The following is a 13,129-nucleotide window of genomic DNA, read 5'->3' on the forward strand; positions in this document are numbered from 1 at the left end:
ATCTTAAGCTTCTTAATCCATTATGTTTATTCACATCAAAGCCATAGTGAAATGCAAGTAGACATTTTTTTTGGCAAGACATTTACAACACAATCATTTACAATACACACATAATCAATACAATTACAATTCAACCCAATAGACATTTCATTAAATATGCTATATATAAAAATAAAATAAATGCACTTAATAACCCTGTCATAATTTTAAGTTTTATTTGTCCCAAACGTCTTCAATGAGAATTCCCAGTCAGTTAGGTAAGGAATATTTCAAATTTACACAACATGCATTTATGAAAGTCTCCTTCAGCTGATAAAACGATTGTTTTTCTCACTGTATACTGGCCTCGTCACATAATGACAGTCACATTTAAAACTTTAAGCCCCTACAATAGAGCTTGGTGAACATAAATAGTAAACTGATATTTGTCCTGTTCCAATACACCTGTGGAACTGACATTAACACTGACTTGCACGCCATGAAGTAGAGCTGCACGATTAATTGTTAAAAGATGGCGATCTCGATTCAAACACCCACGCAATCTTATTCCTAAATGACACTGATTCCGCTATGTCTAGCACAGGTCCGTCTCTGGGATGATGTTAAAGATCTGGAAAACATCTGTTGTGTACAAACATCTGATAACCATCTTAGAAAAAGCAGTTTTACATACACTAACATAAAACTAAATGACAGGAAACATCTTGAGCAAACACTTTAAAAAATACATCTTGCAGATGTAAATGCAGACATCAAAAATAAGTCTCTGTGATGTACGTGTGCTATCAGGGTCTTCACATCACAAGCGTCAGCAGAGTGTAAAGAGTGTGCATTTTGTCGCTGACCATGTTAATGAATGAGAGGATCGGTCATCACGCTTCCGATGTGAACAATCTCATTCATTGTTATGGGTGGCAACAAAACACGTGCTTCTCATGCTCCGCTGACGCTTGTGATGTGAAACTGTTTAAACCAAAGACTTTAGGTACGTTGGTTAATATTTGGAAGAACGATCATCGCACTGCAACATTAAAATCTGTTGTCTGCTCTCGCTGATCCGGAAAGAGCAGCTGCCATGTAAAAGTACAGTATGAAGCAGCGTCAAACAGTTTTCAACCACACATTATCGTTATTTATGCGTTACAAACATTGAATTAACAGGGGATAAAAGTGTATAGTTTGGGTATAAACACAAAATAAATGCAAAGTAAATCATGTTTTGAAAGTATTTTGACAATTATGTATTGTATTGTATTACTTATCGTTACACCATGAGGTGGCGACGAGTGTTTAAAAAAGTGTTTGCCATTGAATCATTAATTTAAAAGATTTATTCACAAAAGCTGATTCATCCAATAACTAAACAAGTCTTTTTGAATCATAATGCGATTATAATGGGATTTTGGCAATATTGTGGTTAAACTTTACCTCATGTAAACACAATACTTTGACTAAACTAATGTGATTAAGCTAAATTAAAGCAATGACCATTTAGCACGTTATTTTGTTTAGTTATCTAATGTTTATTTTCCCCTCAGAATCGTGGGAGAGTCGCAATCTCCATTTTACACCAAAAAATCATGTTTTTCAATTTATCCAGAATCGTGCAGCTCTACCGTGTAGTGAGTGAAGAAGATTCCTAAACTGTTGCACAAGCAGAAATGACAATACACAGCAAACGAGTTTGTGAATAAAGAGCAAAAGAAGTAGTCTGCATCTGCAAATGGGTACAATGCAATTCCGACATGTGCATAATCTCCTTTCCAGCAAAGACGTTAAAAACAAAGCTTGAAATGCTGCATGTTTAATCAGCATTGAATTTTACACTGAAGTTTTGAAGAGTTCTTTTTGTACTTCAGATTACAAATCTGAATCTACAACCGAAGATAAAAGATTCTTATTAATGTCTCATTTGAAACAAGAACTTCTGTGCCATTGTCCTAAATAAACCGAGTTTGTACAATCAAGTGCCACAGATAACAAGGCTTCCGTTTTTTTGTTTATTGGTAGCTGATAAAAAGAACCGAAATAACTTCTGAAGCCAATCCATGAATACTGTTACAACAGTATTCAATTAAGAGAAACCAAGCAACAAATCAACTGGGCAGTTACTAGTTACTGACAACTGCACTGTGACACGGCCAGGAAAACCAACTGACATTACCGCAGCATAGCCACAATGGGAGTTTGAAGCTTTGCTGCAAGCCAACTCCTATTAAAAATACAAGCGGAGGACTAGGATGTCAAACCTCAGGATGGAGGGAGAGAACTGGAGTCTGGTTGTACTTCCCCACATGTCGCTCAAACGTGAATGAATGGGAGATTATTTTAGGGTTTTTAGTTTCATTGGTTAGATCTTCTTGCTTTTTCCTGTAATAGAGAAAAGAAATGCATATTAGCCCGCACTGTTCCAGCACATTCAATGTTGTTTAACAGGTGTAGTTGTTTGGTGAAGTCACCTGTTGAACACTACTGGGATTGGGAGGGTTTGGTCGATCTGTGCTGCAGATTTCACAGCCTGGTCTCGTAGACTTATTTATGTATGTACAGGAAGGGCAGGACCAGCCTGGCTGGAGAGAGAAAGCGACGAAAATACAACTGTTCATTATATATAATACAAATATTTGCATTTGTTGTGCATGAAACTGGAAGACTGATTCACATCAATCAGGGGATACTAATGTATGTTGTGTTTTTCATGGAACCATTTCACTTTTTTCGAAAGGTTTCATAACATTTTAAGTTGTCCTTAAAGGTGAACTATGTAGGATTTTTGCAGTAAAATATCCAGAAACCACTAGGCCAGTGTTATATATTTTGTTCAGTTGAGTACTTAGAATATCCCAAATGTTTCCAACTTTTTGTAAATCGTGAGAAATTGCTATTTTAACCGAGGAACCAGGACGTGTGAGCTATGCGTGTGAGGGTGTCACCTGTCGATTGCGTCATATCTGCGTCACCCTCGGTTTCCGGTTTTATTCAGTGAAACACTTTACTCTCACTGCAGTGTGAACAAGTGTCATAGCAGCCGCCGAGCGAACGTCATAACTTCCTTTTCAACACACTCAGATATATCTAATACGATAAACAGAGTTGCGTTACCTCATATACTCATGACTGGAAAAGAGGAAGTGGCGCCGGCAACCGTGTCATAATAAAAGTCCCGCCGGCGACTATGCCATAATAACAGTCCCGCTCTTCAATCGCTCCTGCGGCCTTGCTCAGCTCCACAACACTCGGTCCTGCTCTGCTTCAGACTACAGTAATGTTAATAATCGCATCCATGAACATGATTTCTGCCCGAGTCCTATTCTGACTCTTTTCCACCGGCTGTGAGGTGAAGGCCACATGTCCCAAGATTCTGCGCTCAAACGTGGCGTCATCAAACTACGCCTTTGTTTTGAACAGGCGACCTCTAGTGGACGGAAAAGTTACATAGTGTAGCTTTAAAGGATTAGTTCACCCAAAAATGAAAATTCTGTCATTAATTACTCACCCTCATGTCGTTCGACACCCGTAAGACCTCCGTTCATCTTCGTAAGACAAATGAAGATATTTTTGTTGAAAGCTGATGGCTTCAGATAGGCCTCCATTGGCATTCAGTACATTTACACTCACAAGACCCATAAAAAGGCACTTAAAACGTCGTTACCTAGTCCATCTCACCACAGTGGCTCTACAATAATTTTAAGAAGCGATGACTAGTTTTTGTGCGCAAAAAAAAAATCAAAATAACGACTATTTAACCTCTTCTTGTCTTCCGTGTGTGCCTCCACGACGCATGCGCGAGAATATGACGTAGCGCCGGCGTTCGTGAATCCATGGAATGCACACTTTAGCCCGATTTTGAGCATTACGCCGAGACCTAAAGCACGATCAATGTAGAATTCAACAGCTTAGATTCGCGCGTCTTCCTCTGCTTGTAAACAAATCGCTTCTGGGTCATGTGTCCGAGCGGCGGATCTGCGTCATATTCTCGCGCATGCGTCGTGTAGGCACACACGGAAGACAAGAACAAGTTGGATAAAGGCGTTATTTAGATTTTTTTTTGCGCACAAAAACTATTGTCGTCGCTTCGTAAAATGATTGTAGAGCCACTGTGGTGAGATGGACTTTGTAACTATGTAACTAAGATGTTTTAAGTGCCTTTTATGGGTCTTGCGAGTGTAAATGTACTGAATGCCAATGGAGGCCTATCTGAAGCCTTTCTCAGCCATCAGCTTTCAACAAAAATATCTTCATTTGTGTTCCGAAAATGAACGGAGGTCTTACGGGTGTCGAACGACATGAGGGTGAGTAATTAATGACAGAATTTTCATTTTTGGGTGAACTAACCCTTTAAGCTGTACAACGGCACTGTCTGTGGGAGTGTGTTTTCGTGGTTCATGATTATGTGGCTGTGACTTATTTACAATCTGGCTGCATTTGTTTGTTTCAAGAAATGGTAAATGTGAATGTATGTAATTATTACCTGCGTGTTACTTGATTTCAGTTTGGACCGTCCAAGTTGCAACATCTCAAGGTTAATGATGTCACTGACGCTAGGTCTCTCCGGGCCACACCCACTACTGCCTATTCAACAATGAGAAAAACACACTGAATGCCGTGATAACGATTGACTTCAGATCCCTGAAACCTACATACACTACCGTTCAGAAGTTTGGAGGAAAGGAAAAAGGAAAGAGTGCTTCATGGTTTTCACAAAAATATTAAGTTTTCACCACTGACAATGCTGAGAAAACATTGTTGGTGCCAGACGGGCTGGTCTGAGTATCTCAGAAACTACTGATCTACTGGCACAACCATCACTAGGGTTTACAGAGAAGGATCCGAAAAAGAGAACATATCACTGATTGGCAGTTCTGTGGGTAAAAATGCCTTGTTGATGCCAGAGGTCAGAGGAGAACGGACAGACCTGTTTGAGCTGATAGAAAGGCAACAGTAGCTCAAATAACCACTGGTCTCAACCAGGGTATGCAGAAGAGCATCTCTGTACACACAGCATATCGAAGCTTAACCCTCTGGTGCTCTTCGTTTAGGGGTTGCATTGGTTGTCTTCCAAGTCATAAGTGACCGGATACCTAAAAATTTAACTTTCTCCACCAATGCAATTTATTTTTCTTCAATAATATATATATTTTTTAATTTTGTATTTTGAGATGATTTTATGGTATTTTTTTTATATTTATGCAATAATTATGGTCTATTTTTGCCATTGAAAATTATACAAATTTTATTTTTATTATTGCAGTATTTCAGGTTAAAATAGAGACTAGGCCTTCAAAATTATTTTTTTGAAGGCAGATTAGCGCCCTCAATTGGAATTATTTAAGAAATCATGCAACCATGGGTGTAATCACTAGAGGTCTCTATGGAGAGGCTTGAGAATTCCCTAGTTCTCTTTTGAACACATTTAAGGATTTTTTTTTGATGGATTTGAATATATATTTAAAGTCCCTGTAAAGGCAATTCTGAGATTTTATTCTAAACACATTATAAATGTTATAAATGTATTGCTGAAACAAATTACAAAGACTGTGAACTATGTAGTACTGAATTCAGAAGTTAGACCGTTAAACAGTTTTTCACCGTTGCTGTGTTCAGGATTTTCTGGGCGGGGCTAAAACGGTGGCTCGATGACGCACTGGAGCCACCAAGCCTGGCTTCTCCCTAACACGATCATAACTAGAGCACATTCGCATCAGTTTGCCCGCTCGATCGCGAGTTACTGTCACTACTGTTAGTTACTATAGCCTACAACTTACAGAACAAAAACGATCAAGAAGAGGTGGATTAATTTTGTGAACAGCCACCTTGATGGAGAGCTGAGGATCACCACCGACGCCTGCAGTGACAATACACCGGATCGTTTTACAAACTTTCACCGGAGACAACTGGGATTCACTGATAATCCGCTAATTTTTCAAGTTTTTGATAAGCTATTTTATGTACTTGGCGGATTTTTTAATGATTCAAATTTGGCTGGGTGGTTAATAACACATTTATCTGTGGTGTGAGAAACTCAGAACACATGTTTAGTTTTGACTTTACAGGGACTTTAAAAAAATCTCAAAGACTATTTATTATAAAGTTTTAGATATTTTTTTGTTTGTTAGAAATATAGCTTTTTTTTGTGTGAATTTGTGTTTTTGCAGATTTCCCATTCCTTTCCTATGGTGTCATTTTTGACCGAAGAGCACAAGTGGGAGTATTTTTTTACGACCACTTAGCATACTCGAATCATGCCCTCAATTTTTTTGTGTGTTTACATACATAATGCAAGAAAAGTCACCAAGTTTCATATCATTCCGATGAAGCTGTGATTTTTAACATTTCAAAACAGAACATTTCCCAGTCAGAAATGACCGAAGAACACCAGAGGGTTAAAACGTTGCCTGGTCTGACGAGTCTCGATTTCTGCTGCGACAGTCAGATGGTAGGGTCAGAATTTGGCGTAAGTAACATGATAGAATGGATCCATCCGGCCTTGTTTCAGCAGTTCGGGCTGCTGGTGGTGTAATGGTGTGAGGGATATTTTCTTGGCACACTTTGGACCTCTTAGTTCCAATTGAACATTGTTTAAAGGGTTACTTCAGTGATTTAGCATTAAGCTTTGTATTTAAACTGGTTCATTTATATAGAGTGTGAAATTATTTTTTGAATTTGGTGCCTTCTAGACTGCGAAAAGACAGAAAATTTATTTTTGTCTCATGAGGATGAAAGACAACAATTCTAAGAATGCACTTGCTTCGCTACCCACCACGGCTCCACCCCAACGTCGGTTTCATTTTTATAGTAATACAATCATTTCGTTCAGCTAGAGAATAAACTGAAAATCTGAATGTGTCTTTTCAATAATGTGCGAGTAAGCCGAACGAAAGTCACGAGACAAATGCAGCAGGAGCAGGAGTTTCATTCATCACGAGAACACAGAGCTGAGGTAAGCGCGGCAGTCCTTTACAGGGCATATCCAGTCTGGCGCGTTCTCAGATAGCATATGGAAGCTAAACTTTCAAAGGAATTAACTGAAAAGTTGAAACACTCACTTTCTCTGCACAGCTCCGTTATGAATGCCAGAGGCCGAGCCGTGCGCATTTACATTCTGTGAGTGAGATGAGATCCCTCCCCTATAAGCAGGTTGAAAACATGCGGAACAGCTCCCTCTACTGGCTGTAGTCTTTAGGCTCTGGCTAAAAAAATCCTTCGATGACGCAAAATGACGATATTTGCGTCATCTGAGGATTTTTGTACCACAGGGGGGAAAGTACCATAATTTGAGTATACTACCGGGTTTCTACTGATACAAAGCTTAATGCTAAATCACTGAAGTAACCCTCTAAACACCACAGCCTGCCTGAGTATTGTTGCATACCATGTCCTTCCCTTTATGACCACAATGACTCTTCTGACAGCTACTTCCAGCAGGATAACACACCATGTCACAAAGCTTGAATAATTTTTTTTACATTTTAAACATGACATGTTAAATGCCCCGCAGTGTCACCAGATCTCTATCCAATAGAGCAGCTTTGGGATGTGGTGGAAAGGGAGATTTGCATCATAGATGTACAGCTGACAATTCTGTAACAACTGTGTGATGCGATCATGTCAATATGGACCAGAATATCTGAGGAATGTTTCCAGCATCTTGTTGAATCAATGTCACAAAGAATTAAGGCAGTTCTGAAGGCAAAAGGGGTCCAAGCAGGTACTAGCAAGGTCTACATAATAAAGTGGCAGTGGAGTGTAATTTACACCTTAAAATATATCCAAACATAAAACTCTTTTTGCTGTATTTTTATTCAAAAAAATTGAATCCAGGGCTCCAGGCTAACATTTGAGAGCAGCAGCACCAGTGCCACTAAGTTCTACAGATGGTGGCGCCAGCACCTGAATTGGTAGCGCTAGGGCGATTTTTAATTTATTCATAAAATTAGTATTGTTTTTACATTAATAAGTGCAGTTACTATTAATATTATGTTTGTTTATTGAAAATTTCACAGTAAAACACTAAGCTTCAATTTATATGCAGATGAAATTAACAGTGACATGCAACAACTTTATTTTTATAGGGAAATATTTAATATTCTACTCTTATTTAATGTACCAATATTCTTCTATAGAAGAAGCGCTCTTTACTTGCTTTCTTTATAATTCAGTCACAATCTGAAGTAAAGTTTTTGTTTTTCATGAGACTTGTGACTTCCTACTTTTTTAATATATTAGGAGTAAAAATGTCAATAAGTCAATAAGTGCTCCTCTGCCGCCATCTTTAGATTAGATTAGATTCAACTTAATGGTCATTACACAAGTACAAGTACAAGGCAACGAAATGCAGTTTAGGTCTAACCAGAAGTGCAATAGCAGCAAGTGCAGGATATACAACGTTTGCATAAGTGCAGGACATGGATATGTACTGAGTATATATAAATATATATATATAAATAGAGAGATGGTTATTACTATAAACAGAATTTACAGGTGAATATGTACAGTGAATAATATACAGATGGTTATTACTATAAACAGAATTTACAGGTGGATATGTAATATAATATACAGATGGCTATTACTATAAACAGAATTTTACAGATAGAGGTATACAATGATATGTTAGGCTAAAAAGAGGAATATGGCAGTGGATTAAGGTAGTGCAATAAATTATGGACAGTAGCTATCCGAGAAAAAAAAAAAAAGGGTAATAGTGCAGTGGAAAGTGATTGCATATTACAGTTAGAAGTACGGTGCAAAATGCAAATGTAAACAGTAGGTACTGTAAATAACAGTCGGCAGTGCAAATGAGCATAATACAGTTAAGGTATGGTAGTGCAAAATGAATAAGTAAACAGTTGTTACTGTAATAAACAGTCGGTAGTGCAAATAACAAAGTGAAGGCGGATGTGAGGTAGGAGAGTTATCAATATATGAGGGGAGTGGATCAGCGGGGGTTTGAGTTCAGTAAAGAGACAGCTCTGGGGAAAAAACTGTTCTTTAGTCTGCTGGTCCTGGTCCGGTGGATCCTGAAACGCCTGCCGGAGGGCAGGAGAGAAAACAGTCTGTGTGCTGGGTGAGAGGAGTCCTTGAGGATGCTGCGAGCTCGATGCAGACAGCGTTTCCTCTGGATGTGCTCGATGGCAGGTAGTGGAGTCCCTGTGATGCGCTGGGCAGTTTTCACCACCCGCTGCAGTGCCTTGCGCTCCGCAACAGAGCAGCTCCCATACCACACTGCCACACAGTTGGTCAGGATGCTTTCTATTGCGCAGCGATAGAAGTTCACCAGGATAGCCGAGGAGAGCTGATTCTTCCTCAGTGTCCTCAGGAAGAAGAGGCACTGGTGAGCCTTCTTGACCAGGCTGGAGGTGTCGGTCGTCCACGACATGTCCGCCGAGATGTGGATCCCCAGAAACTTGAAACTGGAGACACGTTCAACAGCCATTCCATTGATGTGGATGGTGTCGTGTGTGCCTCTTGACTCCTTCCTGAAGTCCACGATGAGCTCCTTCGTTTTGGTGGTGTTGAGGAGCAGGTTATTTTCTGTGCACCATGTGGCCAGGTGCTGGATCTCCTCCCTATAGGCAGTCTCATCGTTGTTGCTGATGAGACCAATCACTGTTGTGTCGTCCGCAAACTTGACGATAGAATTAGATCCATACACAGGCTTGCAGTCGGCGGTGAAGAGGGAGTAGAGAAACGGGCTTAGCACACAGCCCTGTGGTACACCAGTGTTAAGAGTGATGGATGTGGAGCAGGTGAATCCTGAACGAACATTCTGGGGTCTGTCAGTTAGGAAGTCCAAAATCCAGTTGCACATTGAAGTGTTGATGCCCAGGTCTCCAAGTTTGGTTATTAACTTGGTTGGGATGACGGTGTTGAATGCTGAGCTGAAGTCAACAAACAGCATGCGTGCGTAAGTGTTTTTATTGTCCAGGTGAGTGAGCACAGAGTGCAGTGCCATGGAAACGGCATCCTCTGTGCTCCTATTGCTGCGGTAGGCAAACTGGTGTGAGTCCAATGTGGATGGTAGAGAGTCTTTTAGGTGTTCCAGGACCAGCCGCTCAAAGCACTTCATGACGATGGGTGTGAGTGCTACAGGGCGGTAGTCATTAGGGCACCTCGGGTTAGAGTGTTTTGGCACTGGCACAATGGAAGTGCGTTTAAAGCATGAAGGTACAGCTGCTTGGGCCAGAGACAGGTTGAAAATGTCTGTAAAAACCTCAGCGAGCTGCTCCGCACATGCCCTGAGAACACGACCAGGGATGTTGTCTGGTCCAGCAGCCTTGTGCGCGCTGATCCGGCTCAGTGCCTTGCAGACATCTGTGGTGGAGAGTGTGATGGTGGGTCAGCTGAGGGTTTGAGCTTGGTGGCAGTTTCTCTGTTGTCTCTTTCAAAGCGAGCATAAAAGTAATTTAGCTCGTTCAGGAAGTTGACATCAGTGGCTGCGGGGGTGGAGTGGGGGGGTTTGTAGTCACTGATGGCCTGAATGCCCTGCCACATGCGTCGAGGGTCAGAGTTGGAAAAGTGACCCTCTATCTTTAGCTTGTAGCAGTGCTTGGCCTGTTTGATCCCCCTCTTCAGGTTTGCCCTGGACGTACTGTAGGCTTGTGCATCTCCTGATCTGAAGGCAGTATTGCGTGACTTCAGCAGGAGTCGCACTTCCCTGTTCATCCATGGCTTCTGATTTGGGTATGTGGTGATCTGTTTCTGGGTTGTAACACTGTCAATGGTGGTATTGATATGATCCAATACAGAGGAGGTGTAGGAGTCAATGTCTGTGTGAGCGCCACTGGTGGCTTGAGAAGCAAACACACTCCAGTCTGTGTGTAGAAACCTTTCCTGGAGTGTGGAATCAACCCCCGCAGGCCACACCTTGATGGTCTTCACTGATGGCTTCACACGGTTGATGAGGGGTGCATATTTGGGGATGAGGAACAAAGAAAGGTGATCTGACTGTCCCGGGTGGGGGAGGGGTGTCGCAACGTAAGCGCCAGCCATGTTTGTGTAAACATGGTCTAAGGTTGTTTCCTCTGGTGTGGCAGGAAACATGCTGGTGAAACTTGGGAAGCACTGACTTTAAGTTTGAATGATTAAAGTCACCTGCAACAATAAAAGCAGCTTCCGGGTGATCAGTCTGTTGTTTACTGATGGCTGCATGAAGTTCTTTCATAGCAAGCTTGGCATCAGCATCCGGGGGAATATAGGCTGCAGTTATAATGGTGGAAGTGAACTCCCGCGGTATATAAAACGGTCTACATTTAACCATGAGAAACTCGAGGTTAGCTGAACAATGACTCCCAACAATAGCAGAGTTTGTGCACCAGGCTTTGTTAATGTAAATGCACAATCCACCACCTCTGGTCTTACCGGAGCCATCTAATGTTCTATCCGCCCGGAGCGTGTGGCATCCCGCTAGCTCAATAGCGGTGTCCGGTATTCCGCCGTTTAGCCAAGTTTCCGTGAAGATTAGGACGTTACAGTTCAAAAGTTTCTTGCTGTGTGTGATGCTGAGTCGAATCTCCTCCATTTTGTTCACTAGCGACCGTACATTGGCAAGGAAAATACTGGGTAAAGAGAGCCGATGTGGAGTTAGCCTTAGCTTTAGCCTTAGCTTAGCTCTCAGTCCTCCGCGTATTCCCCGCCTTTGTTTACGATCTCGGCGCCGCCTGCGAGCACTTCCGCCCGGCCGGGTAGAGTGCATAGCCTCGGGTGTCCTAGCGATCTCAGGAAGGAGTCGAAGATTGTCCATAAAACTGTCGGAAATTCGCAAACCAATATCCAAAATCTCACCACGGGTGTACGATGTTAAGGCACAACTATTCTGAACGAACAGACCCGAGATGAGCAAGAAAAATACAGCAAAATTGCAGAATCTGGAGAGACCCAGAGCCTCGCGAACTACTCGCGCCGCCATCTTGGGTGCAAAAAATCTCCTGGTTATAGTGGTAATTTCATGTCTTTTTTTAAATAAAAGTGTTTGTTTGCCACAAAATGTTAGTTTTCCTACATCTTTAAACTTTTAGTTTTACAAATCATTGCATTAAAATTTGATAATATTTAAGCTTTCAGCTTTGAAGTGCTGGGAAAAGTGTAAAGCACATGAAAGCCCTTGAAAAGTGCTTGAATTTCACTCAAAAGGTTGTCTGAACCCTGAGATGAATAATGTAGTAAAAATAAAAAATAATTTTTTTTTTGACTATTTCTGCCACGATACCATGGTTACAGTTAGCTTTGCTACATTAAATTCATAGTGAATATGGGTGACGTGTGAACTGAAAAGCCTTCTATAATTTGTTCATTCATGGCACAATGTTTCTCCTGGTTTCTACGTCAGTTCTGTTTGGTTTATAACATAATTATGTGCCGAATTTGAATGCTTCACAATAAATCTTGCTGATATGTTGTTCATTCTGCAGTGAATTCAAACGGTTCCTCATTGCATCTCCCAACGCTGTGTAGTAACAGTGTTGCATGATCAAGATCGGCCCGCGAGTAAAACGGTCTCAACTGAGTAGCGTGGTTTCGCTCCACTTTCGTTTCCTCAGCCGTTTGATGTTTCTTATAAGTAATAGGAACCTGGAAGCCTTGGTGAGCATAGATTTTTTCACAGAAAAAACAACAAATCTTACCGACCACAAACGTTTGAACGGTAGTACAACCCCAAATCAGAAAAAGTTGTGACAGTATGGAAAACGCAAAAAAAAAAAAAGAAGTGATTTCTAAATTTACTTTGACTTGTATTTCATTGCAGACAATATGAACAAAAATATTTCATGTTTTGTCTGGTCAACTTCATGTCATTTGTAAAAATGCATCCTGTCATTCAGACCTGCAACACATTTCAAAAAAAGTTGGGACAGTAAAGCATTTACCACTTTGTAATGTTGCCATTCCTTTTCACAACACTTAAAAGACGTTTAGGGACTAAAGACACCAAGTGATGAAGTGTTTCAGGTGTAATTTTGTCCCATTGTTCCTGCAAACAAGTCTTAAGGGGGGCAACAGTACGGGGTCTTCGTTGTCGCATTTTGCGCTTCAAAATGCGCCACACATTCTCTATTGGAGACCGGTCGGGACTGCAGGCAGGCCAGTCAAGTACCCGTACCCTCTTCCTCCGCAGCCAGGACTTTGTAAT

General features: G+C 41.1%; 1 protein-coding gene across 1 annotated transcript in view; it reads right to left on the reverse strand.

Annotated features, from left to right (window-relative positions):
• The window catches only part of sharpin (SHANK-associated RH domain interacting protein), a 21,051-nt gene continuing 7,922 nt past the window's right edge, over positions 1 to 13,129 (reverse strand). Inside the window, exons 7-9 of the mRNA XM_079819486.1 lie at positions 4,472 to 4,572; positions 2,460 to 2,570; positions 1 to 2,370 (exon numbers count right to left, since the gene is read on the reverse strand). Of these exons, the coding sequence (XP_079675612.1) occupies positions 2,344 to 2,370; positions 2,460 to 2,570; positions 4,472 to 4,572 (239 nt within the window). The 3' untranslated portion in view covers positions 1 to 2,343. The remainder of the gene's footprint in view (positions 2,371 to 2,459; positions 2,571 to 4,471; positions 4,573 to 13,129) is intronic.

The sequence above is a fragment of the Gobio gobio genome (genome assembly GCF_949357685.1).
Source record: "Gobio gobio genome assembly, chromosome: 6".
NCBI lineage: Eukaryota > Metazoa > Chordata > Actinopteri > Cypriniformes > Gobionidae > Gobio > Gobio gobio.